Source organism: Andrena cerasifolii, chromosome 14 (genome assembly GCF_050908995.1).
Source record: "Andrena cerasifolii isolate SP2316 chromosome 14, iyAndCera1_principal, whole genome shotgun sequence".
NCBI lineage: Eukaryota > Metazoa > Arthropoda > Insecta > Hymenoptera > Andrenidae > Andrena > Andrena cerasifolii.
The window spans coordinates 11,501,287-11,528,667 of NC_135131.1; the positions used below are offsets into that span (position 1 = coordinate 11,501,287).

At 47.0% G+C, this 27,381-nt stretch overlaps 4 protein-coding genes across 7 annotated transcripts in view; 1 reads left to right on the top strand and 3 right to left on the bottom strand.

Annotated features, from left to right (window-relative positions):
- Positions 1-17,827, top strand: part of Oatp74d (Organic anion transporting polypeptide 74D) — a 77,552-nt gene extending 59,725 nt beyond the window's left edge. For all 3 annotated transcript variants that reach the window (XM_076827234.1, XM_076827232.1, XM_076827233.1), the window contains 11 exons: positions 807-1,239; positions 1,305-1,687; positions 2,028-2,245; positions 2,448-2,588; positions 2,740-2,862; positions 7,860-8,024; positions 8,216-8,411; positions 8,801-8,951; positions 9,680-9,920; positions 10,032-10,160; positions 10,246-17,827. In XM_076827234.1, coding sequence (XP_076683349.1) covers positions 922-1,239; positions 1,305-1,687; positions 2,028-2,245; positions 2,448-2,588; positions 2,740-2,862; positions 7,860-8,024; positions 8,216-8,411; positions 8,801-8,951; positions 9,680-9,920; positions 10,032-10,160; positions 10,246-10,415 — 2,235 coding nt within the window. In that variant the 5' untranslated portion in view covers positions 807-921 and the 3' untranslated portion in view covers positions 10,416-17,827. The remainder of the gene's footprint in view (positions 1-806; positions 1,240-1,304; positions 1,688-2,027; positions 2,246-2,447; positions 2,589-2,739; positions 2,863-7,859; positions 8,025-8,215; positions 8,412-8,800; positions 8,952-9,679; positions 9,921-10,031; positions 10,161-10,245) is intronic.
- A 904-nt stretch (positions 17,828-18,731) lies between these two features.
- Positions 18,732-20,600, bottom strand: LOC143376402 (calaxin-like). The gene is made up of 4 exons (XM_076826677.1): positions 20,284-20,600; positions 19,965-20,079; positions 19,511-19,764; positions 18,732-19,274 (listed from the first exon to the last, which is right to left on the bottom strand). Exons 1-4 carry the CDS (start codon positions 20,598-20,600, stop codon positions 19,055-19,057), a joined length of 906 nt encoding a protein of 301 aa, XP_076682792.1. The 3' UTR covers positions 18,732-19,054.
- Positions 20,601-22,488: 1,888 nt separating this feature from the next.
- On the bottom strand, positions 22,489-23,883 carry LOC143376276 (uncharacterized). Its single transcript, XM_076826408.1, has 6 exons — positions 23,733-23,883; positions 23,618-23,654; positions 23,351-23,520; positions 23,034-23,268; positions 22,774-22,912; positions 22,489-22,703 (listed from the first exon to the last, which is right to left on the bottom strand). The coding sequence occupies exons 1-6, from the start codon at positions 23,772-23,774 to the stop codon at positions 22,610-22,612; spliced, it is 717 nt and encodes a 238-aa protein (XP_076682523.1). The 5' UTR covers positions 23,775-23,883; the 3' UTR covers positions 22,489-22,609.
- Positions 23,884-24,131: 248 nt separating this feature from the next.
- On the bottom strand, positions 24,132-25,388 carry LOC143376162 (uncharacterized). 2 transcript variants are annotated; one of them, XM_076826094.1, is made up of 4 exons: positions 25,222-25,388; positions 24,586-24,648; positions 24,369-24,546; positions 24,132-24,280 (listed from the first exon to the last, which is right to left on the bottom strand). In XM_076826094.1, the coding sequence occupies exons 1-4, from the start codon at positions 25,298-25,300 to the stop codon at positions 24,259-24,261; spliced, it is 342 nt and encodes a 113-aa protein (XP_076682209.1). In that variant the 5' UTR covers positions 25,301-25,388; the 3' UTR covers positions 24,132-24,258. The 2 variants fall into 2 exon arrangements, with proteins under 2 accessions (XP_076682209.1, XP_076682207.1); XM_076826092.1 differs by having other exon boundaries at positions 24,369-24,648; positions 25,222-25,386.
- Positions 25,389-27,381: the final 1,993 nt, after the last annotated feature.

Genomic DNA, 27,381 nt, shown 5'->3' on the forward strand with positions numbered 1-27,381 from the left:
TAGCGTCATTTCGGTAGGGTAACGTTCGGTATGGCGTTGCTTTCGATCACCCGTTGTATGGTAGCAGGCGAGCTCTAGCCCGCAGACTCCTACTCACTGTCAGTGAAAACCGCATCGGTAGGATAGCCGGTGCAATGGAACGCGAGGGAAATGAGGAAAGTCGGGCACCGATGAAAGTGAGAGGAATAGAGGCTACAGGGTGTTTCAATTCGGCCGCTTCCTCTCTGTCAATCGCTCGGAGAAAGGAGCTGCATAGAAAGTGCCAGCGAATTCGGGGGGCTATGGAATTGTTGGTCTACCGAATTCGTTGGATCCCCATGGACTTTCCGAGGCGCCAATGCCGTCGGAGAATTTCATTTGCCGTGGAACAAAGCCAATCGCGATTCCGAGGAAACGCGGTAGGGTGACTCGGAGGGACCGTTATAAATAATGTCGTGACGCACATAAGTTAGACATTTAAAAATACAAAGTGCAACTCGAAGGTGTCCCGAACGGATGATGAATCGCGGCCGCGCTTTCCACGATTTATTCTCGTACACCTTTCAGCCGTTCCGCCTTTTTTCATCGAACTCGAGGCAGGATAATGCAGAACGCCGCGCCGCGCCGCGCCGTCAGGTGAATGGAAATATCGATGACGTCCGCGCACACGTGGAATCAATTCTTGAAAACGGCCGATCTGGGTGAAGCGAATTTACCTCGAAGCTACCTTCGAAGTAGAAAAATTCATCATCTTGCGCGTGAAAAGAGAGGTTAAGTAGAAATAGTGGACAGTGAACTGACCAGAATCTGTTTTCCTGTGATTGCAGATTGACCGTTGGAATGCGAGCCTGAGGGGGAAGAATCACGAGTAAGGGTAGGACAAGGGTGGAAACGAAGCGAGACAAGCGAAAGGACAGCGCGTCGGTTGATCGTGGAGGAAGAATGGCGGGCGAGGACACGCAGATCCTGGCGAACGGGAACGTCGAGGCGCTGACGATAATCCCGTCGAAGATGGCGAACGGAAACGGACTGATGTGCGGGAAGCAGCACAACAATAACGGCTCGATACCGAACGGGAAGCTGCACGAGATCGGCGCGACGGAGAATGGGAAGCTGATCGTGTCCGACGAGAAATCGAGCAGCCTTCAGACAGAGTTCGACGAGGGCGATGTGTCCTGCGGCTGGGGCCCGTGCAGGCCGCACTGGCTCCAGTATTTCGCCACGAAGCAGGCCTTCTTGGTCACCTTCTGCATCACCTGGGTGAGTAGTAGGTAACTAAGAATAAGCACCTAATACCTAACTGTTGGCAATGCCCGCGATTGCAGGTCCTCCAGGGCATGTACTACACATACTTCGTCTCGGTGATCACGACGATCGAGAAGCTCTTCCAGATCCAGTCCAAGACCACCGGCATGATAATGTCAGCGACGGAGATCGGACAGATCGGTTCCTCTCTGCTGCTCACGTACTACGGGGGCCAAGGCCACCGGCCCAAGTGGATCGCTTGGGGCATGATCCTGTTCGCGGTGAGCTCGTTCACCTGCTCGATGCCCCATTTCATCTTCGGTGAACAGCTGATCCATCAGAACGAGATGCTGTTCAGCGGTGTCGGGCCGAGGGACGAGGGCAGAGGCTCGAACAACACCAACCCGATGCCCGCGAACCTCTGCAAGATGCAGGAACGAGCGGAGAACAGCACGCTGGACGGGTCAGTGATAAGCTATCCAGCGATAATTCCGTCTCCATTCCATCTCGAACGTAATCCCACAAATATAATCGCACGCCTCGAAAGCAGCAAGCACTCGACACCGTTTTCAGCTGCACCGCGCTCTCGAAATTATGCAATTTCTCTCCGACCCATTTCTCTATCGATCACTTTAAATAGGACCACTCTCTGCCAGCATTCGATATCTGCTTTGCCGAGTAGAGCTTTTCATTTACACGCCAAGCCACGATAATCATCGTCGAATAGTTTCAGACATTCAGACTCGTTTCACGTGCATGGTGGTGTAACGCCGTAACGGGTGCGTGGAATGTTTCGTTTAAAGGTGGATGTCGTCGACCACGGCGCAGATTAACAAGTTGAATTACTGCGAGGGTGAATACAAAACGGAGCAGATGATACAGAGCAAGATCACGACGGTGGTGCTGGCGATATTTTTCGTCTCGTTGCTGGGGGTTGGCATGGGCCAGACAGCGGTGTACACTCTTGGCATCCCTTACATCGACGACAACGTGGCTAGCAGAGAAAGCCCGCTGTATTTTGGTAACTCCATCAATTAAAACATCCTCACTCACCATTCCCGCTTAGAACCCAATCGAGTCGAGTCGAGTCGAGTCGAATCGAATCGAATCGAATCGAATCGAATCGAATCGAATCAGTTGATTGCAGTGATAGCATTCCATGATAGCTTCTATAGAAAACTCAAGTCTGTCGAGGTCCTGATCGTTGATGTGTTTGGTTGCAGCAATCACCATCGGAGTGAGGATTCTCGGGCCAGCCCTAGGCTTCATCCTGGGTTCATTGTGCACGATGATTTACGCGGATTTGTCGGCGAATCCGCAAATCACGCCGACGGATCCGAGATGGGTGGGAGCGTGGTGGCTAGGTAAATACAATTTCTTTAACCTCCCGAAAGATTCTCTGTGCTTATGCGCGCGTACGTTTCGAAAGCGTGCCCCGTGGTTAAGAGAGCATTCGGCTCGCGATGTTGGCCAGTCTGGAAAGGAGAAAAAAAAGGATGGAATTCGGTGTTTCAGGTTTGGTGCTAATATCCGCCATGCTGATGCTGGTCAGCATAGGAATGTTCGCGTTCCCGACGCGGCTGCCCGCGAGCAGAACGCCGCCGAAACGGCCGGACTCCAAAAAGCCTAGTCTCCGAGGTAAGCCCTGATTTATCGTAGCGACGCGAATTGTTCGTCAGGACAGAGAGAGGCCGGTGTTTAAGCTCGGCCCTCGGATCCGGGCGGTTTAATTTGATTTTATGGCTTCCCGTAAGCCATTCCGCGCGTCCCCGTGTTTCGTAGCTGGCCCGTAAAATTGCCCGCTGCAAGATCCAACGGGCAAGATAAAAGTATCATCGATCGTTCGAGCAGCCCGTCTATTAATCGAACCCTCGCGTTATCTCGCGTCCACGATGCTGCGTATCCGCTTGTCTCTGCCACCGGCGCGCGCGTTGCGTAAACGCGGCTGTCTAGGAAATTCTCAATCTAGTTAGTCTCGCCACGAAGCAGAAGAGAGAGAGAGGGGCATATACCTACAGCCGTGAAACTGCTCCCATTCGGTCAGTGTCGGACGGTTGGAAAGAATTCGTGGTTGACGAGTTAACGAACCATTCATTGGCGGGCAATAAGAATATTTATACGGCCGCGGCCGCGTTTTCCATCGGACACAGTACGGGCATTATGCATTCGGCGGATGTTTACCGGGACGAAAGGACGGGCCAATAATATGATCTTTGAAGCGTGAACCTCGAGCAGTCAAGGTCAACGGAGAATTTAGGTTCCCCTAGCGGTGTGTGTGCGCGTGCGTGCGTGCGTTTGCTTGCTCGATCGTGAGCACAGGGGCTAACGCTTTCTGGATACGCCGCGAAGCCTTTTTCTGGGAACCCTTGGCGACGGGACGGAGCAGAAGGGCGACCCTACCCGCGTTTATTCTTGGTTCGGTTCGTTGGAAGTTTCGATCGAAGGTCGTGCAACATGTGCAGCTTGAAGCAAAGGTTGACGGAAGAGCGTTGTTAGATACCTACTTCGCGACTTTCCCTTTTTTTACACATCTGGTCATCGTCACCCTCTAAGACCCTTAGTCCCTTCCGAGCGAACGTGACTTAACCGTAAACAAGCGCATTAGGTCGTGGGTCCTAAGGCCCCCTTCCAAAGTGAAAGCTAACGCCTCAGTCACCACCGAACTTTCATCAAACCACCTCTTCCTCCCTTACTCCATTTTCCTGGCGTTCTCCCGATCAAAATCATACCAAATATCATGCAAATCGGACTACTTTTACATAAGGAATACAAATTGCTCGTGTAAAAATAGTCTGATTTGCATGAAAATAAGGTATACAAATTGTTTGTATAAAAATAGTCCGATTTGCATGACATTTAGTATGATTTTAATCGGGAGAACGCCAGGAAGCCATTGGAGTCACTTCCATATCGATACGATAAAGAATAAAGAATTTCTTAATACGCTGCAATGAATATTTCACATTTTCACCCTGAGGATTCATACCTGTTTCAGAAATAAAATAATTCTTTATTCTTTATCGTATCGATCTGAAAGTGTCACCGATGGATTCCTTGTGTTTTTCCGATGAAAACCACACCAAATGTCATGTAAATCGGACTATTTTCAACGAAGTTAGCTTGAAATTATGCAAATCAATTTTTCATGTAATTTCCTTCATTATGCTCCGAATTGCGTCGTTCTTGGTGTTAGTTTCATCGGCGAAACATAAGGAGTCAATTGGCACCGTTTACGCACTGCTTAATAAGTACTTCAACCCCTTCGAGGGTCGAAATCCATAAATTAGGAGAGGAACCACGGGGGATTGACCTCGTTACGGTTGACCAGGCGGCATCTCTTTGATCAGGCGCACCGAGAGAATCACCCTGTACATCGCACCAGCAACTACTTAGTTCGAACTGACTTTTAATAAAGAACATTTTGATACAAGTGTTTGTATTTGCATTCTACCGGGTACACGACGGCGTAAAGTCTGTAGAGGGACCGTTTCAAAGTCCGATCAATGCTTCCAAGAAGTGGTTCAGGCCTTCTGTGCTTCTTCTAGAATCTCGAATCTTCCAACAAGTCTAATCCAAAGGAAATTTGCATAATACCGTAGAATCCCCTGGGAACTCTCGTAGGCGTTGGCGATCAGGAATTCTAACGACGGCGACGCGATGCTCAGCCTCTGAAAACGCTTTATCCTTGACCGACAACGCAGGAGAACGTCGCTCTTGAAAGGGGCGTCTGCTCAAAATGCAGCACGGGTCGCGTGGATAATGAAACTCGTACGTTTCAGTGCAGCACGTGCACGCCTCTGTTGCATTGCGCGGTGCACGTTCCTTAAAAACAACATTGTTTGCCGCGCGTGCAACTGTGCGTGGCAAATGCAGCTTCGCCGTCGCGTCGTTCGGTTACCATTCAGCGTGGATAACCGTGCCACGAAAAAGCCTTTCATCTCGATTGGCCGTCTTTTCGTCCCCGTGGTGCTGCGCGGCGCTGTGGTGTGTTACGTCGGCCGAGGTGCACGCGGGACAGTCGAGATAAGTCCCTCCCCGCGAAGCAGGAGGAGCGGATTCGCGACAGAGAGGAACACGGGGCCGTATATGCGCGCAGAAATGCACGCGCGCGTGCCTACCGAGCGCTATGCACGACGCGTGACCGTGAACTTGCCCCACCTAGTGCACCACGCGGTCAGTTATCATTATTGACGCACACACGGGCAGGCCAGCGTCCACACAGTCGCCGATCCTTACACCCACGTGCACGCGGCGCGGTACGGCGCACCGGGAAGACGAGAAATCCGGATGCGTTTCGGGCCCCTCGCGGCTCCTCGGCTCCTTCCGCGGCGATTTTCGCCAACGCTTTCTTCCCTTTTCTCGTCCTTCGAGCGCAGGCGAACCTTTTGTTCCTTCGCCGTCGACGTCTATTATTCCTGGAAATTTCAATCTGACGTGGCAGCCTAGCCGGCGCGAGATTGCACGCCGCCGCATCGCACAGTAACGCTGGAGCGCGGTGAAATTATTGGCGCGATCAATTCAATGGAAACTTCCGGGTGCAGGGCCATCAGGACACGCTGCACGGAATGCCGGGGAATTGCCCGTGAGGAAGTTGCAGTCGAATCGAGTCGCAGCCAAATAGGCGCACGCCATTCGCGTATTACTACTTGCAGCTTCCATGAACGGGGCCGGGGCCGTGGCTTGTCAAGTGGTGCAGCTGCACGCGAAGCTTTTCGCGGGAAAAGCTCCGTGTTACGGCGAGAAGCATCTGATGGTCCAGAGCCGTTGAGAGTAGAGCTGTTCGAGTACTCGGAAAAAGCGAGCCGATCCTGATTTGGCTCGAAGAACCGAACCGAACCGAGTAGCTGCAAGAAAAGCGAGAACTCGATTTTTTTTCAAGCGACTCGAATAGAACCGAGAACTCGAATTTTTTCGAGCGGGCCGAAAATACCGAACAGTCCGGTGTGTCGAGTAGTTTGAAGCTTCAATGTTTCGAATATTTTAGAATATGTTTATATACTGGATAATGGTTCGTAATTATTACTATTATTATTTCGACTTTATTACTCGTTAAAAAGAAAATATAATACATAAGGAGAAATGTAAACTGCAAATCAAAGTATTCTCTAAATATTGCAAATAAATAAAGTCGAAATAATAATAATAATAATTACAAACCATTATCCAGTATATAAACATATTCTAAAATATTCGAAACATTCAAGCTTCAAACTACTCGACACACCGGAATGTTCGGTACTTTCGGTCCGCTCCAAAAAATTCGAGTTCTCGGTTCTATTCGAGCCGCTCGTTTTTTTTCGAGTACCTACTCGAACAGCCCTAGTTGAGAGGCTTTTCGTGAGAGGCCACCCTGTATGTGCCTGTTGCAGGGTTGTCGCGATAATACACGGAGTGCAATGTTAGTCACGTTTGTCTACTCATGGTCTACAGGACGTTTCTATGCAGGGTTGCCACGACTCTAGCCTGGCCTTCCAGGAAGCCTAGAGCAGTCCTAGACATTCTTAATGCCAGCTTCTACCACCGAGGCTTTCTCGCACGGGAACTCTGCGCGAGTCCTTCTTCCTTTTTAAAGCATACTTATTTCAGATGCAGCAGCATCAATCATTTCGTTCGTTCGGCACTCCGCCCGGTCGCGGCTGTAATTACGCTAACGAGATCTTTAATTGTACCAGACTAGCTCCCATTTGTTAAAAACTCCAGCTTAACGATAATGCGTTCGTCCGAAGGGAACCGCGGGAGCGCCGCGGATTGTCAGCTGAATAAATAGGGCCATTAGGAATCGATAGCTCATAACGAAACGCACGACACGCCCATCGATAACGTTTAAGGAAACTGCGATCCGATAGGGTAATGCGTGTAATTCTAATAAAGCTACAAGAGCCGTCCCGACGTGGAGAACGAGTTAGCTCGTCCTGCCACGCCGTATCGACAGCGCAACGCAAACGTATTACTAATCGCGACGTAAGGAACCAACTCCCGCGAGGATTAAATAGACGCGTCCTTATCAGGATCTTTGGAAATATCTTGCGCGTATCAGGAGGGCTGTTATCGCGTCCCGTTTCGAGATCGATACTCGTTTCTCTTGCATCGTGGCGTGTGTCGTCCTTTCGATTCCCCCCGTCCGTTTTATTCGTTTTGTTCGAGCTCCAGGCGGCCAGCCAGCGTCTTTCCCCTGGGCGTGCACACGCGCGTCCTCTGGCTGTCCCTTCGAAAATAGAACTAAGGGAAACCTGATCGTCGACTAATTAGCTGGTCGTATGTACGTAATTGAGTTCATAAATATCGCGGAATCGACGGAACGGCCGATGAGTCAGATTCGTCCGGCAGTTTCGTACAGCCGAGAGAATCTGACTCGTTTATTCGACGATGCACGAGCAAATCGGGCGGTTCGGAGACGTGTAATAAACTCTCGCATCGTTCACTCCTGGATGAATCCTGAAAATAGACGCGACTCGAACGGTCCGCGTCCCCGAATTTCACCAGCCGTCTAGGAAACATGGGTTAGGTCGATGAGTTTTGATGTAAATGGTACGGACTACGGGCTACGGGCTACGGACTCGGAGGTCGCGAATGGTGCACGGGCACTCGCGGTGCGCGCCCCACACGCTACACCTCGGCTCCTATACCTGTTGCAGACTTCCCTAAAGCGGTGAAGAGGCTGTTGAAGAACGACATTCTTATGTTCCGGACGGCCAGCAGCGTGCTGCACATCCTACCGATCGCTGGCCTCTACACCTTCCTGCCCAAGTACCTCGAGAGCCAATTTCGCTTGCCGGCTCATCATGCGAACATGATCTCAGGTAATTTTCGCGTATAGACACGCGAGGGGAGCTCTCCTGGCCCCACCTCTCGATCCACCTTCGTTCCTGTCTCTTTCGTATCGACGAAATCCTGTGATTTAACTATTTTTCCGAGCAATGGACAGAGTAGTTGCACGTAAATACAAATGGGATGCTGCGGAATTAGGCTACGACGCGTGTTTTTTTCACAGGTGTCGGCGGTATTTTAGTGATGGGCCTGGGTATTATAATTAGCGGGGTGTTTATCCTGAGGGCGAAGCCGAACGCCAGGTTCGTCGCAGCCTGGATCGCCTTCACAGCGGTTATTTACGCGATCGGCATGGGTGTGCTGATGTTCATCGGCTGCCCGATGGACGATTTCGCTGGTCTCGTTTCGCATTCCAATGGGTAAGTCTTCGCTCCTACTACCTCTCTTTTCTTTGTTATAATACGATTGTGCCACGGTTCAGCAGCGATCCCTTCGAATTATCTTCCCCCGCGCCTCAGCTCTGCGCGTATACTAATTACGGCTGCCCGTTCTCGCGTCGTTTGCATAAATTACTATTGTCCGTAATTGATTTCCTTGGGCACAAGGACGGGTCAGACCGTTGGGGATTCTGGGATTGTACCATTATTCGCGGAGATTTCAAGGACTCGTGACTCAAGATAACTGGTAGATGTTGATCGAGAAATGACTATCAGCATCGAAGGAAGCTCAAGTTCTGAAAACGAATCAAAACCCCTATCCCCGCTGTTCGTTGTAGTAAATACTGGATAAACCAACCACGTCTCCGTAGATCGTCCAGATTCGAGCCAACCTGCGAGACCACCTGCGACTGCGACTTAAACAAGTTCAGTCCAATCTGCGGTGCTGATGGTAAGACCTACTTTTCCGCGTGTCACGCCGGCTGCTCGAATTTCACGGTGCTCGACGGCAAGGTAACTTCGGTGAGTACAATTGCAGGTGATCATTGTCCCGGAAACACTCGTCACCCTGGTCATCCATTAATATCGATATCCTCGAATCCCTGACGACCTCCGACTTGACACTTAACTCACCGTGCTTGTAATCTCCGCAGAGATTATATTGGTATCTTAACGAAGTATCCATGTTTCATTTTTCAATGTAAGAAGACAAAAGAACTGTGATCTAGCGCAGGAATCGAGTGAACAGGGAACGCTCTCTGCGATATTTATTGCACGTTGGTCGTTAACAATCCCCGATGAGCGAACCGACTTGTAAATCGGGCTACCCTATCTCCTTACGTCAGCGCAGCATCTAATTCTAATCGACTAACTTCTTCGCTATTCTGCTCGTTGATTGCATTCCCCGATTGTGCAGTGTGCACACTGAATGACGTCATCGCGGGGGGAGGGAACGGTATTGATATGTGGCGCATTGGCACAGCTCTGCAGCCGTAATTGTCGGTGACAGCGGCATGCAACTGGGCCAGAAATGTTTCGCCGTTCCTCCCATTTATGAGCGAAATTGTATTACACGCCTGAAGGAAACAGTGGTCCATTGCCATTTGTTTGCATTTTCCGCGTCCTGGATCGGCTAACCGACCGAAACATTGGCGAGTGCCGGTTCTAGAATCCCGATCTGATCCTTTCCATCCGTTTCCGAATAATAATAATAATAATAATAATAATAATGCTGGTTTCGCGGATTACAGTTTTACAACTGCCAGTGTATCGGGGCGAACCAAACGATACCGGAACCGCCGAGTTTGGCGACGATCGGTTACTGCAAGCTGGAGTGCAGTAACTTTTGGGTCTATATGGTGCTGTTCTCGGTGTTCGTTTTCATCCACTCGACCAGCGAGGTGGGCTCGATGCTGCTGATCCTGCGGTGCGTGGATCCGAGGGACAAGGCGATGGCATTGGGCCTCATACAGTTCGCCATCGGCCTCTTTGGTAATTATTCGACGTGGTTTGGTGTTATCAGCAATTTACTGACGATTAATCGTAGCGAGTGGCGTTATCACGAATTTGTCAAGCGCTGAGCTGTTGGTTGCTTGGTTGCAGGTAACGTTCCATGTCCTATCGTTTATGGTGCTGTGGTGGACTCCGCTTGTCTCGTATGGGAATTCGCTTGCGGCGAGCGAGGTGCGTGCTGGCTCTACGACTCGAATGTCTTCAGAATGTTCTATCACGGTGCGTACACGGCTGGAAAGAACTCCGTTGCCATTCGCGACTTCTCGCCAGGTTCTATAACGAATTGCTCGCATTGGCCCAGCAGGTACGACCGGCGGGATCCTGGTCCTGGCGTTCGTGGTGGACATAGTGGTCTGGTACAAGGCTGGCAGCATAAATTTCGTGGAGGAGCAGGAGGTGGAGGAGGGCACCGTGGAAGAGATGGCCACCCTCAAGTCGCAGGACGCGCAGGCGGTCGACAACGACTATTTGTGAAAGTGTTCCGGGCCACTTTAACGGTATCCCATGGAAACAGGGCTGAATAGCGTCGTAAGCCAGGGCGTAGCGTCACGAGGCGTTCCCAGCTCGCCGATGGCAAACCCGTCGCCTCGCGTTCACCGGGGATTCGGCACGAAGAACCGTCGCGACAACCCTGGTATTGACGCGAGTCGTCTTACGCAGTCCGAAGGGAGACCAGAACGACCGAGTTGGGAGTGAACTGTCGAAGGAGGACGGTGCTGGGCCACGGAAATGCCCGTAGTTTCCGAGGAGGCTGTGTTGAAGTTAACTTAAAAGCAAGTGCATCGCGAGAGGACGAAAGTAGCCGAAGGGGAACGCAAGGGAACGGAAGCTTCCAGCGAGTGTATACACTCGAGAGTGGCTGAAGGAGCAACTCTTCCTGGCTGGTGTCGAAGGGCAACGATCAAACAGAATGAGACGCAAAAGTGGCGGCGTTAGATAGTATACGAGCTCGAAACTGTCGATCATTCCATTCGGCCAGTCATTGCGATTCACCCGATTTCCTCGCAGACGGACACAGAGAAGAAGTACATACGTGTTGTGTGCGTGCAAAAAGTGTATACTGTCTAGGTATGTATGTGTGAATAGCTTGAAATTGTATCTTGTAGTTGGTTTAACGGTCCGCTCGAAGCTCTCGTTCCTCGAGACCTTGCTTCGTTTCGGAAGTGGTTGGGTCTAGGTGACCATTCGCTCGAGCGTAATCTTTAGCGAGGCACCGAACCGTTAACTTCCCGAAGCAATACACCATGACTTTGTTCTCCACTTTATCGCTGCTCTGCAAATACGACTTTACTCGGCAAATTGAAGATTAGCTCGCCATAAGTCAGAGAGCTATGGATTCTCGCGCCAAAGATTACACTCGGGAGGGCAAACGTTCGCGATCAGCCGAGCGAACGGGGTTTCGAGGGGACGAGGGTGAAAAACGGTGGACATCGAAGGCAAACCGCACCGTTCCCTCGGCATTCGAGGTTCTCGGGTCTCGGTTGAGCTTCTCTTAGGCACTACCGTCCGTGTTCCACTCCGCAAATACACATAGACGCGTAGGCGAACTGTACGTACAAGCGATTTACGATGCGTGGATGTATGCCGATGCTATTCGTCTCTCGTTGAAACGCGTGTGGATGCTCGAGTCGGGTATCGGGGGGATAATCGCGGAGCGAACAATATACATAGGACATATTTTTAGACGATTTGACGACGAAACGGGGGAAGAGAATAAAGGGTAACGTTAATTATTAATATTAAAATGTTCGCGGGTGACCGACACGCAGGCAGAAAGGGTGGGAAAGAATGACGAGGCGACGCGGCACGAAAACGCCAGCAGTCAGAAGAGCTGTCTCGATATATGCTCGCCTGTGTTTTTAGTGCTTTGAGCGTTCGCCGTTTTCGCGTCGCGTGGGGTGGCTGGCTCGTTCGTTTATTAACCCTCTGGGGCGGAATATTCTTGCAGTGTTCCAAGCCCATGAATCTCTAACACGATCCTCGCATCGAGACCCCTTCCATCTTGCTAGCGAGACACGGGGTAAGGCTGGGTTTTTTTAAAGTTTCCATCGAAACGAAGGGGCGTATCGAAGTAACTGCTGGTATAATTTCGTCGACAAAGGGTTAAAAGGATGAAGAAAGGGAGAAACTGATGAGAAAAAGGGGGATTAGGAACGCGCATCTAGGGTACGCATTAATTGCCATAAAGTTCGCGGATCATGCGGTGTTTCAGGGGCATTGCGAACAAATTATACCGCTCGTGTTTGTTTCGGAAAGTACTTGGCGGATTCGCTAAACATTTTCTTTTACATAAACAGAAATTAGTTCCCCACTCTATGACCTTTCTCTTCCTGTCGCAGAGCATAATACGTAATCCATAGCCAATTACTTTCTGGAAACGGTGAAGAAAAAAAGAGGTACATAATATATAACACTGCATCAGCTCTGAAGCTCGCAATCAGATTACCAGGCGATCTACAAAGAGGACAGCTATTTTTTTTTTACTATCGTACCTCTTGGTTAGGCCGAGCAGTGAAAGGTTTTTCTTTCGTGTTTTTACACGAGCTAGTTTCATTTCTAGGATGCTGGCCCTCTCGATGAATCGTTTGTGGTCTTCGCATCGAAGGAGTTGAACGCGTTACGCGTATATTATAGGTGTTCGTGTGTATGCGTGGGTGGGTGGGTGTACGTTTTACTGGTAAATCGTTGGCGATACAATCGAGAAGAATCGCACAGGGGCGGGATACGGCCCTCCGTGCGCCCGTTGATCTCCACCGAGAATTGTATTTTTGTATTCGAAGCGAGCATAATCTATATTTTAATCGATCACCACGTCGTATAAGCGCAGCACGTAAAACTTGAGCCGATTCACCCTTCAAGCAACGTCAACGATTGGTCGAGCACCCAACGTTCCCTCTGTTCCCAAAGACGATTTCCGTTCTTTCCGTCTTTCTCCGTGTTATCATGTTGCCGCGCGAGATAGGTCGATCATTGAGGCGGTAGAATAAAACGACCGATGACAATATATTTGGCAGAAAATATTGTAATCTCGAATAGTAGTAACGTATTTATCACGTAAATGGACCCACTCGCGTTTTGCTCATCAGCGTGTGAGGGTTTTCTATCGATAGTCGGGCCAATGAAAGGTTCGGTCGGTTCGCGCGTGGTAACATCGAGAAAGAGTTTCGCAGAGTATTTTGAATGAAAATCATCAAGTACCTATATAGTTGCAGTCTCGATTTCGTGCTTAGAGATGACTCAAGCGATGACAGAACTTGCTCTACAACCCTTCTGTTTGGCAAACTCTTGAGACTTCTCCGAAGGGTCTCTTGCGACGACGACGACGACGACGTAAAAGAGGGTTTCAACGATTTCCAATAACACGTTTACGCACGTAGACGCTAAATAGATTTTAGTAACGCGCCAAGCGTACTTGTAAATTGCTCGGAGTCTCTTTGCCAACAGGGAGGTATCATGAAATCGTCGCGATCATCGAGAAGCAAGTCCCTAACGACGGGTTAGGAGTTTCCCTTTATTCCCTAGCATTTCTCCAGTGTTACGCGCGAGTATCGCGGAGTGTCTCAAAATACGCGGTGCCACGCCGATGGAAGTGGTTTCTCTCGGGAAGAGTCGAGCAAGAGTAGAATTGCAGAGTAATAAGCTTTCGTTCTCGAGGTAGTCTCTCCAGCACGTCGCACAGTCGGGCAAGACTATTTTTTAAACCGTTCACTCAAGATCCGTACACGATTAACCCGTGTGCATATATTCGAGGCGCCCTTCTCTTCCTATCGGCACGGCGGTTCCTTTCGCCATGTCTCGATCCACAGGACTCCCGCAGGATTCGCAAAGAGTCGTCGTATTTTTTCTTGCGAGAGAATCGAGGAAAGGACGACGCAGTAAGACTCGTAGGGTCTCGTATCAAAAGAAATCAAAGAATCCTTCACTATTTTAAGATATGAGCTTTCGTTTTCAAAGTAGATGCACTTATATTATCCGTTTCTTTTTATATTCTTCTTTTCTCGCGTACCTACATCACGCGAATGTAATTAAGCCGTAATAATAATAATAATCCAGGAACGAAAATCAGATAGCTGCACCAAAAGACAAATATCTAAACTTCAGCAGCCTGCATCTTTGAGACGAAGCCCCAGATCGCTGAATAGTATGTAACGTTCCGATTTCTTATGGCATGGGAAAGCATGGTGACTCGCGAATCCATGGCTTTATCTCGTTTTCACGCGAGAAGCCTCGGTTGAATGCTGACGGGTGGAATTGAACGAATGAACGAACGCTGTCTGGTTTGCCCGTATATTTCGACCAGGATAGGAGGAGACGGATTTTTTAACGAGCCCCCCTTTGTTTTCGGAGGAAAAGCAACGAGGTAGACAGTGGAGTAGTGGGGTGCTGGATGTTTCAGCGTCCTCGCCACGTTGTTGTATATTACGTGTACGATAGACCTGTAAATATAGCAGAGTACAATAATTGCCAAAATCATCGTGGCGCGAAGCAATAGTCTCGATCTTGATTCTGGATGTTGTGCCAGTCGGTATTCGAACGGTGGCGAACGATCCGTGGCACTCTTGCTTTGCCCCTCGAATCCTCGTTGTTAGATGGCAAAGAAATTGTGCAGAAGTAGAGGAAGCAGATGAGGGGCGAGCTTGAAATTTCAACTCGATCCATTTTAATCTGTCTGCCTCGAATCATTCGGCCCCCCATGTTCGAGCGTGCTCATGGCTGTGAGGATCGACGTGACGACAGCGTGATAATATTAAAACACTGCCTGTTACTGCCAATCGATCAAAAGACTCGTTCAACCTGGAAACTGACCAGCCAATTAAACGACTGCCCATCTTTACTTGGTTCCTACTTTCGGTCCTTTTTTACCGATGTTTTTACACGTGTCCGTTTACACAAAGTTTGCGAGTCTCGGTGTTCGATACCCATTTCCCTTTAACGCGTCGCTCGCGATGAGACTAAAGCAGCGACTCCTTCATTTGCATTTCACGAAAAGACGATTTCGACAATCTCAGATAATTTCGCGGGTATCCCTTGTGCCCGACATTCACATTCGTTCAGCATTTAACGTTCACCGCGTTCAATGTTGATTCATTGATAGCCGGGGCTGTCGTCACGATCCTCGCGGTTCGGTCGAACGGGCGTTCGTTATTTTTCCTTTACACGTAAGAGAGAAAAAAAAGAAGAGAAAAACAGGTGAAAATAAAGCGATCACTGGCGAAACACAGAATATGTACCATGATAATTATATTTTAATAAAAAGAATTTATCGATAACGTAATTGTAGGATAATCAGCCGCGTCGGCAGCCACCACGATTTTACCTAATTACGACGTAGTATTTTAAGAGAACCATAATTGCTAGTCTTTAACATTGCGACCTCTCGGCGCAGATATACATATACCTATTGGATGTTTTATGAATCCCCTTGTTGGAGTAACTTCACCACTTTGCAGAGAAATTCGTAGAAGTAGTCGTTGAAATTCGTGACTACTCGTTGGGCGGGCTGGAGCATTGAGATTGATAAGCCTGTGTAATAAATTCTGATCATCCTTCTCGGAGATTTTCACACGCGGCGCGACTTGGATGTTGGATGCACACGAGTTCAGCCTGCAACCTCCAATCCCGTTCGTCCTATTTCCATTTCGTAATTGCATCTCTCGCGATAAAGAACGCGCGGAAGCGTTGAAACTGATTCGATTCGTGTGCACGATGAAGAATGGTAGAAACTAGCGGGGAAATCCCGATCTTTCTTCGAGGAAGAAAATAAAGTCGATGCGTCTCGCCGTCGCGTTGTACAATGTACAGCAACTACCCTCGTATATAGTGGTAGGGATTGCAAATTGCAAATTGCAAATCGTTAAAGTTATTTCAACGTTATAATTACGCACCTAACGTATATGAGTGTGTAGTGTGTACCGAGCGTAAGGAAGGGCGAGATCGGTGAATAAGAGTATCGAAGAACGCGAGAAATACGAGAAATGTGCAGCGAAAAAAAAAAGAAGAAGAAAGAAGGAGCGAATATACCTAATGCCATTTTTATGTATGCATATATCGCACTAATGATTATTATAAATTTCCCTTTCGTTAATATTAATATCGCTACTATGGTTTAGTACTATTCACCGTCATCGACTATGGTCTTGGTTGTCGAGTATCGCTACTATATACTAATTGATATTCGCGGTCACGGATCGCCGTTGTAACATGCGCTTTGATTTTTATACATACTATGTGTACTATACGTATATAACGAATCAATTACTCTGTAGGAGACGTAAGCGTATTTTAGTATATGGTGTACGCCGGCGCGCCGCGTCGCGTCGTGCATGTGCATGTGTGCTACGAATAACTCTGTATCCTGTATGTGTCTGTGCTGGGCTGAATCGTCGCGTCGGGCACATTCGGAGAGACATTCGTCTGTTCTTCTCTGGTGCTCATTTTTAGCTTGCAATTAGATACTTTTCCGTGGTGACGAACCATATCCATATCGTTTCCCTGCAAAAATTTCGCTCAGCAATCGAGGCTATCGATCTCGTTTCATCATTCGGACACGCCCCAATCTATTAATTGGCTAAGTTCTGTCGCCGCGCTTCGCGTCTATGACTCGCGCCGAATTTCACCACCTTTCCATTTTTCTCTTCAAAGAAGTGTGGAGCTGAATAAAAAAGGAACTGCAAGCAAATCGAAGGGGCAACAAGTTCTCCTGGAATTTCGAAATACACACGCGATTGCTCCCGGAACGATTGTAACACGCGTCTCAATCAAGACTGTAAATAGGAAATAGCAGGCGTTCTATGGACCTCCACCTTAAGGTTCCCACACTACTCCCGACGTTTAAGTGCCTAAAAAACCGGATGAAAACGCGTCTATCCTCCTCGAACCTTCGTTGTCTAGTTTCTAGAAGTGAGTAAGATACTATTTTGACGGCCGGAAACAACGCGAAACAGGCACTCTCAAAGTCTCAATGGCTCCGTACCGTTTCATAAGCGCTGCAACGCACTTTCTCTTCTCGTCGTAGATTCTCGGATTAAACGTAAAGTCGAATAGTCGATGCTAACCGTAGTGGAGAAGAATCGAAAAAGAAAACAGGACAAAAAAAACATGTGAATAGAAAAAGAGTATATCCATATACCTGTTGACGAGAGGACAGGACGTCACCGTCGCGTCGCGTCGCGTCGCGTCGGCGTTCAAATTACGAGATAGACTGTTAAAGGAGGATTAAACGGAAAGCGTAGGTAACGACGAAGAAAGAACATAGGCAAAGCATCCTCATTCCCACTTTGATGAATTAACGATATACGTATACACATTATGCATATGTACATGTAAAAAGACGAAATAGTATTTTATCTGACTGCTAGTTTCACGATCGCAAATGGACGAAAGTCGTTGGACACACCCTCAGCAGATCTCAGCACTCTGACGAAACGAACGTGGATCCTTTATTTTTTATTCGCGCATAAAAATCCCGCTCGTTTCCGTGGAGCGCGTTTACGAATATTACAATTACTTGCCAGGGTGTACCGGGAGCCGGTATTCACGACTGCGACGCGCTGAGGTGTGCGCGCGTCCGCTCCAAATAAAATAAATATTCAGACTCTTATCCGCTATACGGCTATACTTTCGCGAGTCCTGCCGTGTACAAAATTCCAAGTAGGGCTGACACGAGCCCTCACTACCGATCGCAGTTCCGTTAGACGCAATTATTATCCACGAAAAGTCCGATTGCCATAGTACAACCGTAGCGACAGTTCATCCCCGTTGTTCCAGTGATGATCGTACAAAGAAACCGCGATCGGTTCGCGATACATCCTGCAAGTACCGGAGCGCGTGCGTGTATATTAATTATTACAGATATATATATATATATATATATATATATAAATATATGAATATATAAATGAAAGAATATATATATATATAAAAGAAGAAATAAAATGAATATATATACACACAGAGAAAAATACACACGCGTGTGTGCCCGTGAGGAAAGAACCTTGAGGTCGCGGGCACGGGTCCCCGGAACCGGAAGCACCGCGACGCGAACAAGCCGATATTTTGTTGCGCGCGCGCGCAGACGAAAAGAAAAAGTCAATTTTTTCGATTTACGCGAAGAAGAAAACCCCCGCATCACTGTAACATACCTCTAGAATGTTTCATAGTTTAATTAGCCTTCGGGTTATCGAACGAGGATCGGCGATCGATCGATATTTTTCAAACGGCAAGATCGACGGAGCGTGTGGAGAAAAGAGTAGAGGGGGCAAGTAAATACATTCGCGCTCAACGAGGCGATTTCGAAGCTTGGTAATCCGAGGGTTAAGACTGATTCAGCAACCACGCTGTAAGAAAGCCAGATCGAGCGTATTTTGTAATTATGCTATTATTATTATTATTATTATTATTATATTATATTATATTATATTATATTATATTATATTATATTATATTATATTATATTATATTATATTATATTATATTATATTATATTATATTATACTATACTATATTATACTATACTATACTATACTATATTATATTATACTATATTATATTATATTATTATTATTATTATTATTAATATTATTATTGTTTGTAATTTCGATTAGTATCGAATTTGTTTTTAATAAACGGCAGGTGCCATGATTACGAACCTGTCAAGTGAATTTTTGCAACCCTTCGACGCTGGTATAATAATTCTACGCTCCTCTTTAATTATTCATGTAAGTACTTTCCATCGCGATACTTGTAACAGTAAGTGTCTAATTTATAAACGCGTGCAAGTTCTAAGGACATTTATTTCTTTGCATCGTAGCTTCTAATGATACAGCAGGTGTAGGTAACTGTACGTAGATTATTCAGCGTATACAATCATAGACTGACAAATTACACAGTGGACGGAAGTCTGGATGATTCATCGAGAAATTGGTGTTCTCCGCTTAATTATACGACAGGTAGGATACTACAATACGTTATTCTACGCATGACTGGTAGAATTCTAGGGTGCATGTGTAACTAGCAGCTACTTGTGCTTTACAATTTTAATGGGCTTTATAAATTCAGCTGTTCCGTGGATAATTCTTACGAGCTTTTAAATATAATCCTTTTTTGAGAGAACGTTATTGTAACGCAGCTAGAATGGAAGAACAGTTATCCTCCGTAGCCAAGCATTGCCCAAAAGCTTCCAGAAGCAGAGGCTCCTCCAGGACAGCCAGTTTGTAATCCTGGAAGGAAATCTTCCCGTCTCGATCCACGTCAAGCTTCTTCAGCGCCAATTCTGATAGATCTCTGACAGCTTCGTCGGGGTCCTCTTCCCCAGGTTGTTTCATCAAGCAATTTCTGCGAGCAGGGAACAATCGGTGCTGGATCAACCAATAAGAGACTTTTCTTAAAAACACTTTTTTGTAAAATTATTAGAAGGAACTACATTGCGTTGAAGCGATCACCCCGTATAAGGGGGCCTGAAAATCTTTTAAGTGCTTAGGACCTCCTAAGGTGTTAACCCGGTCCTGGGAACAACCAGCTGTAATAAAAACAGTACAAGTAGAACGAGATAGGTGCTCGAACATGCTTACTTGAACAATGCAAATATCTCGTCCTTCGTAATGAAACCGTCGTTGTTCAAGTCGTACACTTTGAAGCAAAATTCGATTCTCTCCCGCAGGCTACCGCGGAGATACAGGTCCAATCCCATGACCCACGGTTCCAGCCTGAGGATTCCTTCGTTCTCCCTATCCCAGCAGCAAAATATTCGCTCCACCAACGCGTCCTCCGTGATCACTTTGAACCTGTTGTGCAGCAGATCTCGAAAAATGCTTCTATCGATGCCCTGGAATAGGTTTCCTTCCGAAATTATAATTCACTTCGAAGCAGGCAGCTAAATATATCGTTCGATGTCTGTGGTTGTTGGAGGAGCCGTGCAATGTGCATCGCGTGTGTCTTGGCGGACAAAATGACAGGTTCACGCACGCGACTCAAAACTGCTATGATTTGAAGCGGTGCGGTGGTTCATTAAAAGTGTCGCTATACCTCTATAGCCGGATTGGATTGCTGCCTCCTACCGATAACGAACGATTGCCCTACTTGTTGCTGGCCCGAATTGGTTAGCCTCTTGTACAGCTTGCACAGATTATCCAACTCCAACCTGTAGCAATTAGACAGCGCAGCGGTTCGCTTCGTGAAACGCGAACGCCTTGATACGCTGCCTTGTATCACTTAGCAGAAGAATTTACAAAGTTCGGAGCCTCCCATCCTCAACCAGAACTTCGTAATTTCTTCGGATGTACTTATAGCACAGGTAGAATGAACGCAAAAGACTCGATAGCATTAAAACAAATAGCGCACTTGCCATGAGAATCTGGTTTTCTTCTTCAGCGACTCGATAAGCTTGACTATGTGCACGGAATTCCGGACGTTTCCTGAATCCAGCATTCTTCTGCGGTGCCTTTTCCGCGGCTCGTGCTTCGGGCTGCCGGAAGTCAGCCTCTTGGAGTTGACGGAGGCTTTGCGGCCGTTCATCAGGAAGATTGAGACGCTTTTCATGAGGGTGGCGCCGGCCCGAAGGTTCGCGGCGCCTGTTCCATCGGCGCCGACGCCGACGCCGTCGACGTTCCCGTGCTCCATTCGAGGTTTCGCGCTCGACGAGAGGCTGCGCTCGTCGGACATCCCTGCGAACTTTCCCTTCCCGGCAAACGTAAGTCAACAAGTGATCGGCAGTTAAAAGAACATACGACCATTGGTAAAAATTCGCCTGAAATCTGTAAAATGGTAGATTGTCCATTTCGTCATGTACCCTTTTAGAATTTGGGGGTGAAAGTAGGCCAGCTAATGGGAAGCTCGTTAGAAGACGAGTTCTATCCGTTCTAATTATAGCGGGCAGAACATAAAAGCAGATTGATCGCGTTAAGACGATAGAAGCTATGGTTACGAATCGATTGATCAATATAACGTGCAACGATTCATTGTTTGCGATTAGGGAGCGAATCCTCCGCGCCCCCATGCTCCGAATCTACTTGCATTTACTTGATTTGGCTGGAAAATACACCTACATAAATCGCGCGACGTACACCGGAATGGCAGACGGTTTAGGGAATTACTGTTTCCCTTTGGACCCTAGATATTGCTCGTTATGCAAAGTTGTCAACGATTTGCGGTACGAGGTGCATCATTCGCTATTCGATGCCTTTGCATGCATGAAGAAACGCATGGGAAGAGGAGAGAGAGAGCAAAGTTCACTGTGCATAATGCATTTGCTCGGTAGTTGCAATCTGATGCATGTCAGGCACTCGTTGTACTAAAAATAATATACGAAAAGTTCTTCGTGAAGTACGAAGTCGTTCTCGAAGCAGCAGCTGGAGCGGAGCAATCGCGTTCGAGGCCACTCAATTAGTCTTCATCACGCAATACGTTGCACTTTTGTGCAAATAATTTCTTTTCCATTCTAGGGGGAGTAAAACGGTGTTTTTTATATAGCACTTATGAAATTCAATTTGAAATAAGTTTCGTATAAAGTGCTGATACTCTTGAGCAGTGCGCCTGGATGAATGCAGTTCGCCCGATGGAACTGCAACGCGCGGATGCAATTGCATCTCCACAGGCGCTGAGAGACTGCAACTTGTCGAGCCCTACGTCTATCGAATGTTTAATTATTAGTTACTAATTTGTGAAATGTATTTATGTTAGGTATATTATAAATGCATAATGACGAATCGACGCGAAGCGTTGCATGGCATCGATGGTAAGCTGAATAAACGCATTAATGAATCGTTTTAACAGGTATGGTAACGGATGCGTTGTTAAGGATGCAATTTCACCCCGGGATTAGATGACGCCACGATAAGAAACACCGACGCCTTAGAGTTCTCGATTTAGTTTCTCCAAGTTGGCGTACACGCGATTCACGAGTCATGCGAGTGTTGCTGGTATTTCGATTAAGAAACTATAACTCGCAGACACGAATTGCACGTATCGGGGGTATATCGAAACATTTATTCGCACAGACAACTATTATTATAACAAATTACCTGCCGGCTGCCACGTATTAGTTGCCAATATTGAAGAAAAAAATTTTAGTTGAAGCATCTACTGAACGAGATGTGCCAGTAATTACCAAGGAATTTTATCGAGCAATTAGTATCGCCCGTGGTGGATAATCGCTAGTTCATAATTGCAGGTTTAGTGTAACGATGTTCGGTTTTGCACGTGCAAAATGCGGTCGCGATGTATCTAAATAGCTCGCACCGCCAATGATGTTTGATTCGAAGGAAATCTAAGCTTTTCTCTCGTATGCAGCTCACCTCGATCCGCCTGTTTCTATGGCGTTTCATTGTTGCAACTACGCGTCAATTACATTAACAACAAAACTTACCGTTTAACGAGAAACAAACGCTCGCGTCGCAATAGCTTCCCTGTCGCCAGTGGTTACCGAATGCGATCGATCAAACTTCCTAAGCAATCAGGGTAAGATCCCGCTATACATATTTCTAAGAACTCTTCGGTATTCAAAGGATGTCTAAGGTTTAATAAATTAACGTCACTGGTCTTTTCATGCTATACACTTTAAGAGTCGATAATTCTTGTTTATTGCATGACGGATACTGTCATGGTTGGAATTTCTTATAAAGATTACAAGTACTGTTTAAAGCTTCGTTTATCGTTAAAACATAAACGTTGCTTCATAGAATAGATACTTTCTTGGGTTGATTCGCCGATGCAGCCTTCTCAGAATTATCCATATCTGATAGAGGCAGCGACTTGGACCGATGCTTTCTGTAAAATAGTCGTGATACGTTATTCTGATCTCAGGCTTTGTCGTGATTTTTCTTTTTCTACGCCTTACCTGCAGAGCTTGTCGAAGATGTTTCGAATGTAGAGTATGTGATTCTGGACCTCGAGCATCACGTTATCCAGATATCGCACAATAGTCTTCATCGTCTTTAACTCAGGGTTGTTTGTCGGTTCGATGCGAGTGAAAGATCCTTGATGAGAAAGATCGTAATAAAGGAAATAGAAGCCGTGAAACGCGGAACACGAAACACTAAGAATAACGAAGAATAACGAAAAATAACGAAGAATAAGATTAAAACAGAGGTTGGTTACTAGAGTCTGAGAGGTTCACGCCATTCCGATCATCCGGGTAATAAATATCCAGCTGTTCCGGTGAATTAAGAAGATTCCTCGATCCATTAGCGTTCTTCGTCGCCGATTTAATGGATTTCACTGGCGTGGTTGTGTTCGTTATCCCTTTAATCGCGAGGTCAACATTCTTGAGCGCTACGGTTTCTTCCCGTGACAGCTCTTTCAGGATCACTTTCAACTCCTTAAACAATTCCGCCTAAAAACACATAGTTCTCCGCTGTACGAGGACACTGATCTAAGATTCTTTCGGTAAGTATCTCAGAGGGCGGTCGGCTTGCCTCGCGTTCGAGCAGATCGTTCAAATCGGGAATTCCTGACGAAGGCCTATGATTAGTTGATTCCTCGGTCACGGTGTTCCTCGCGTAAGTATCCTCGGTCCCAGGGAATCCGTTGTCAGCGACTCTATGAACTCGAGCGCTTCGCTGTTGGTCCAGATCCGTTTGGGCCTCTATCAGATAAAAAAGTAACATACTGGATGAAGATTTCTTAAATACGCCTACTCTTGCGTACGATCTAGCGTGTGAAGAGCAGTAAGGTTCGTTTACCTGTCTGATCTGATCTAACGATGGAACGGCAGCGAACCTAGAAGCGATACGACTGTGAATCAACTCCTCGGTCATCAAGATACAGCGCACAGAGGCGAATTTCTCCTCTACTCACGGTCACTAACAGCCACAGCAGCAGGAACACCAGAACCCTCATTTTTCTTCAGTTTCCTAAAGGTTACACGAAAGAGTCGACCTCCAGCGAACCTATCGCACCAACGATCGCGCTGTTATAGAGCAATCGCTTTTATACCAGCGATGTGCGTGGTTGAAATTGCAGTGGCACGCCGTATTTTTCAAAACATCCATTTGCTAACATCCGGATATGATCGAGCGCGCCTACATATGTAGCTGGCGTTCACACCCGTAGAAACTTATTGTAGGGAGGCGCTGATAGAATCTTCCTCGAACTAACATCGTTGCTTAATTGACGATCGATGGTCTAGAATTGCGCGATAACACGCGTGGATGGATTCGGGGGAGGAAATGATCGAGGAGAAAGTATCGCCACGAATGGTGTCATAGAAAAGTTTATTATACAAGAAAAAAGTAACTAGAGCTTGGAAGTATCATACAAAAGTGTGCAACAAGACTAAGTTATTTCGTCATCATGAGTGCGAATCTTCGGTTGAACCAGTTCGTCATCGTCCGTATCCACTGCTTCTGCAACAGGAAAAAAGAAAAACGAAGAATTAGAAACTATCGACGTTATCTTCTCTTGAGCTATTTAAACAAGAAGATGAATATTTACCCAGCCTTCGCGCTCGCGAAAGATGCGCTTCCGAACGGCGAGCTGATGGAACCAGCGTGCGCGGAACTTTGAGAGTAACCACCCCCTAGGCCACCATGGGGGTAACCTCCGCCGTAGCCACCGTGTCCGTAACCTCCGAGTCCGTAACCTCCATGTCCGTATCCTCCATGTCCGTATCCTCCATGTCCGTATCCTCCATGTCCGTAGCCACCGTAACCACCGTGTCCATGGTGGTGTGGATCCGGCGAGGCTGCTCGTACCATCCTCGCCAGTGGTGTTTCTGAAGTGATTAAGAAAGAAGAATGTTTCAGTGGATGATGCAGTTTTGATTAGCTCTGTGATCTTTGAAGGAAATTAAAATAGGAGATAGGTGGAGTAAGAGGCAAACGAAGGTTTCGCGAAACATACGCTAGGTATACAGTGTATGGAAGAGGCACGGACCTTCAAAAGAAGCAAAAGATTGCTCCGACGTTCACTAAACGATGAGTCACGGTACCAAGAATATTCGGCCCGATGCGGAATGTGTCAAACACTATCCAATTAGTACCTACATATTGAAATCAGCGTGCTCGCGACGCGAGGAATCACTCAGGGACAAGAATGGAATAACACCTGCGAGGATTATAAAATTAACGATTCAAGAATCCACTTATTAGCCAATTTCTCGAGGACTGTGATCGAAATGCTTCAGAGCCAGAGACCCAGAAAGCCTCAGCTTCTCCCAACCCATTCACGTCCCCATCTTTAGATTCCTCAACTTCTCAAGACTCTATAGCCCTTGAATGACACTTTCTCGAGTACCCTCGAAGCTTCCTCGCAATAATTATACTGCTCAAGCGATATATGCGCATACCTTGTTCTATAACGGCAGGGAAGCCCAGAGCGGTGGCCAGAACCGCAGCCAGGATGACCAGGATGATCTTGTTCGACATGCTTCCGGTTTGCTGAGACGAGTGGCACTGCAAGCAAGAGGTGTTCCTTCGAGGATCGAATCTGAAGTGACGATGAGGAAATGAGGAGGGCGGTCTTTATATAGTAACCGCGAGCGTTCCGAACGTCCTGGGATACCCCGACGCATTTACGTAGGTACGAAACAGGTACTCATGGAGAGGAATCGCCGCATCTCATTAGCACGGACGAGCCTCCGCTTTGTGGAGGTGATGGACGCGGTTCGACCGCGCTGGCAAACGATCGGAACAACAGACGCGATGACCCTGCGTTTTTTGCCCACCCTCTACATGTATTTCCTGTGGTTTGTCAGCCTTTTAGCCGAATTTCCTGCTTTCTGCGAGTCACGTCGCCTTGGCTAGACGATCACGCTCAACGATCTGTTTACGCTTCGCGGTCGCTTACAAAGAAATTTGATTTTAATCAAACTAACAAAACTGAACAATTCTTATATTTAAAATTGTCTTGTATCTCCCACCGTTACAAAGTTAAATTAGGGAAACGAAAATCAGCCCTTCAGAGTGAATTTCTTCAGAAAAGAAAAATTGCTCCTTCTTTCTATACCACGATATGCTCTACATTTATAGAAAATTTGATTTAAATGACAGCGAAGGGTGTTGGGGAAATGTTTGAGTGGCGGAGGCTACCTTTTCGAAGATTTTTGAAGGGTATTGGAAATTGAGCGATTGTCAGTGACCCTGAGTCCATCCATCGCATCGGAAGAGGCAATAAATCAGTTTCAAGGGCAAAATTCAGTCCACTGGCTGTTAGCCGTGGCCTTGGTGTGCCGTCGACACCGAGCACAGATTTTAGGGTCCTTTTAACGACCAAATCCATTAAGGTTCGCCGTGACACGGGTTTAGTCACGTAGTTTCTCTTCTAAGATGTGTTAATCGGTGTTAAGGACTCGTGGGATTCCCCGCGCGGGACGCTTCTTCGTCGCTCTTCCATTTCCTTGGGCTTAATGGGCCATAAATGCAACTACCGCGCCTACTCGTTTCGTACTGTTGTAGGCAGGCCCAATGTCGATATAAATTTTATGCCGGATAAGTGTGCCTGATCAGAATTTGTAAAACAGGAAGAAGGCATGCTGCCATGTAAGTATCATTCTTTTTCGCAACTCTGCTTCGCTATATTCTTAGTTGTGCTACAGATACATAAAACAGTTAATGTCGCATAGGCCTGTTATTCTTCTTCTACCTTATGATCACCTATGTATGTAGGAACATTGTTAAATGTCGAGCACGTGCTGAAATTTAAGGCAAAACTACCGTTCCTGTTTCAAAACGGAATCCTTTGTCGAGGAAGCATTTTCGTGCCAGAAATAGTCGCTCCTCTAACGCTTAATTCGAGAAGTGTCGTCAACAGTTCGTAAAATATGTGACACGCAATTCAGTGTCCACAGTGGGAAACGAATCGTGCGTTATTGCGCATTAGTAGCAGAAAATGGACAATTAATTGTTCGAGGGACAGAGGAAGCGTCATCTTTTCAGACAATAACACGGAAGAACCGTGTTCCTCGGTAGTGGCCATAAAAGTTTGCCTAAACGAACATTCTCCGCGTAGGCGGGCAGACCGTTTCTCGCGTCCGTGGCTTCCTTGAGCATTTATCGCGAGACTCAATGCTAACAGGTAAATAACTATTCGCGACGATTTCCGACGGATCACATGGATAATTTTATCGAGGAACTATGTGCCGGCTGAGTACTTTTATATACACGATTCCAAGGTTCTGGGCAGACCGTGTAGCTTCTAATTCGGCCGTTTAAAGGACCAATTCGAGCCTGTCGCGTTTCACCAAAAGTACGTTGTCTGTTTTTTAAGAATGGCGAGTGTCTAATGAAATTACGTCACTGGGAAACTACGTGGCGTTCGTCGTTTGTTTGAACACTTCATCATCTCATTGCTGGGTTCAAAGTATGTACATATTTGCGACCGTGTCAATATCCTTCGCTTCAGTAGGAATCAGTGGCGCACTCAAAATTTAATTTTGGGGGGAGCCGAGTTGAAGGGATAAAAATATTTTGTTAGGTGTGAATTAAATTCATTAGGTGATTATAAACAA

Bases quoted from the DNA above. Each gene is read 5' to 3' on its own strand.
- LOC143376402 (XM_076826677.1), bottom strand. From the start codon at position 20,600: ATGTCCGACGAGCGCAGCCTCTCGTCGAGCGCGAAACCTCGAATGGAG. The intron at 19,765-19,964 runs GTATAGCGACAC...AACCTATTCCAG, and splicing joins AATCCAATCCGGCTATAGAG to GGCATCGATAGAAGCATTTT. The intron at 19,275-19,510 runs GTAAGCATGTTC...CCCTGCTCGCAG, and splicing joins GAGATATTTGCATTGTTCAA to AAATTGCTTGATGAAACAAC.
- LOC143376276 (XM_076826408.1), bottom strand. From the start codon at position 23,774: ATGAGGGTTCTGGTGTTCCTGCTGCTGTGGCTGTTAGTGACC. The intron at 23,269-23,350 runs GCAAGCCGACCG...ATGTGTTTTTAG, and splicing joins ACGATCTGCTCGAACGCGAG to GCGGAATTGTTTAAGGAGTT. The intron at 22,913-23,033 runs GTAACCAACCTC...TTTCTCATCAAG, and splicing joins CGTGAACCTCTCAGACTCTA to GATCTTTCACTCGCATCGAA.
- LOC143376162 (XM_076826092.1), bottom strand. From the start codon at position 25,300: ATGTCGAACAAGATCATCCTGGTCATCCTGGCTGCGGTTCTGGCCACC. The intron at 24,649-25,221 runs GTATGCGCATAT...TAATCACTTCAG, and splicing joins CCCTGCCGTTATAGAACAAG to AAACACCACTGGCGAGGATG. The intron at 24,281-24,368 runs GTAAATATTCAT...TTCCTGTTGCAG, and splicing joins TTCGCGAGCGCGAAGGCTGG to AAGCAGTGGATACGGACGAT.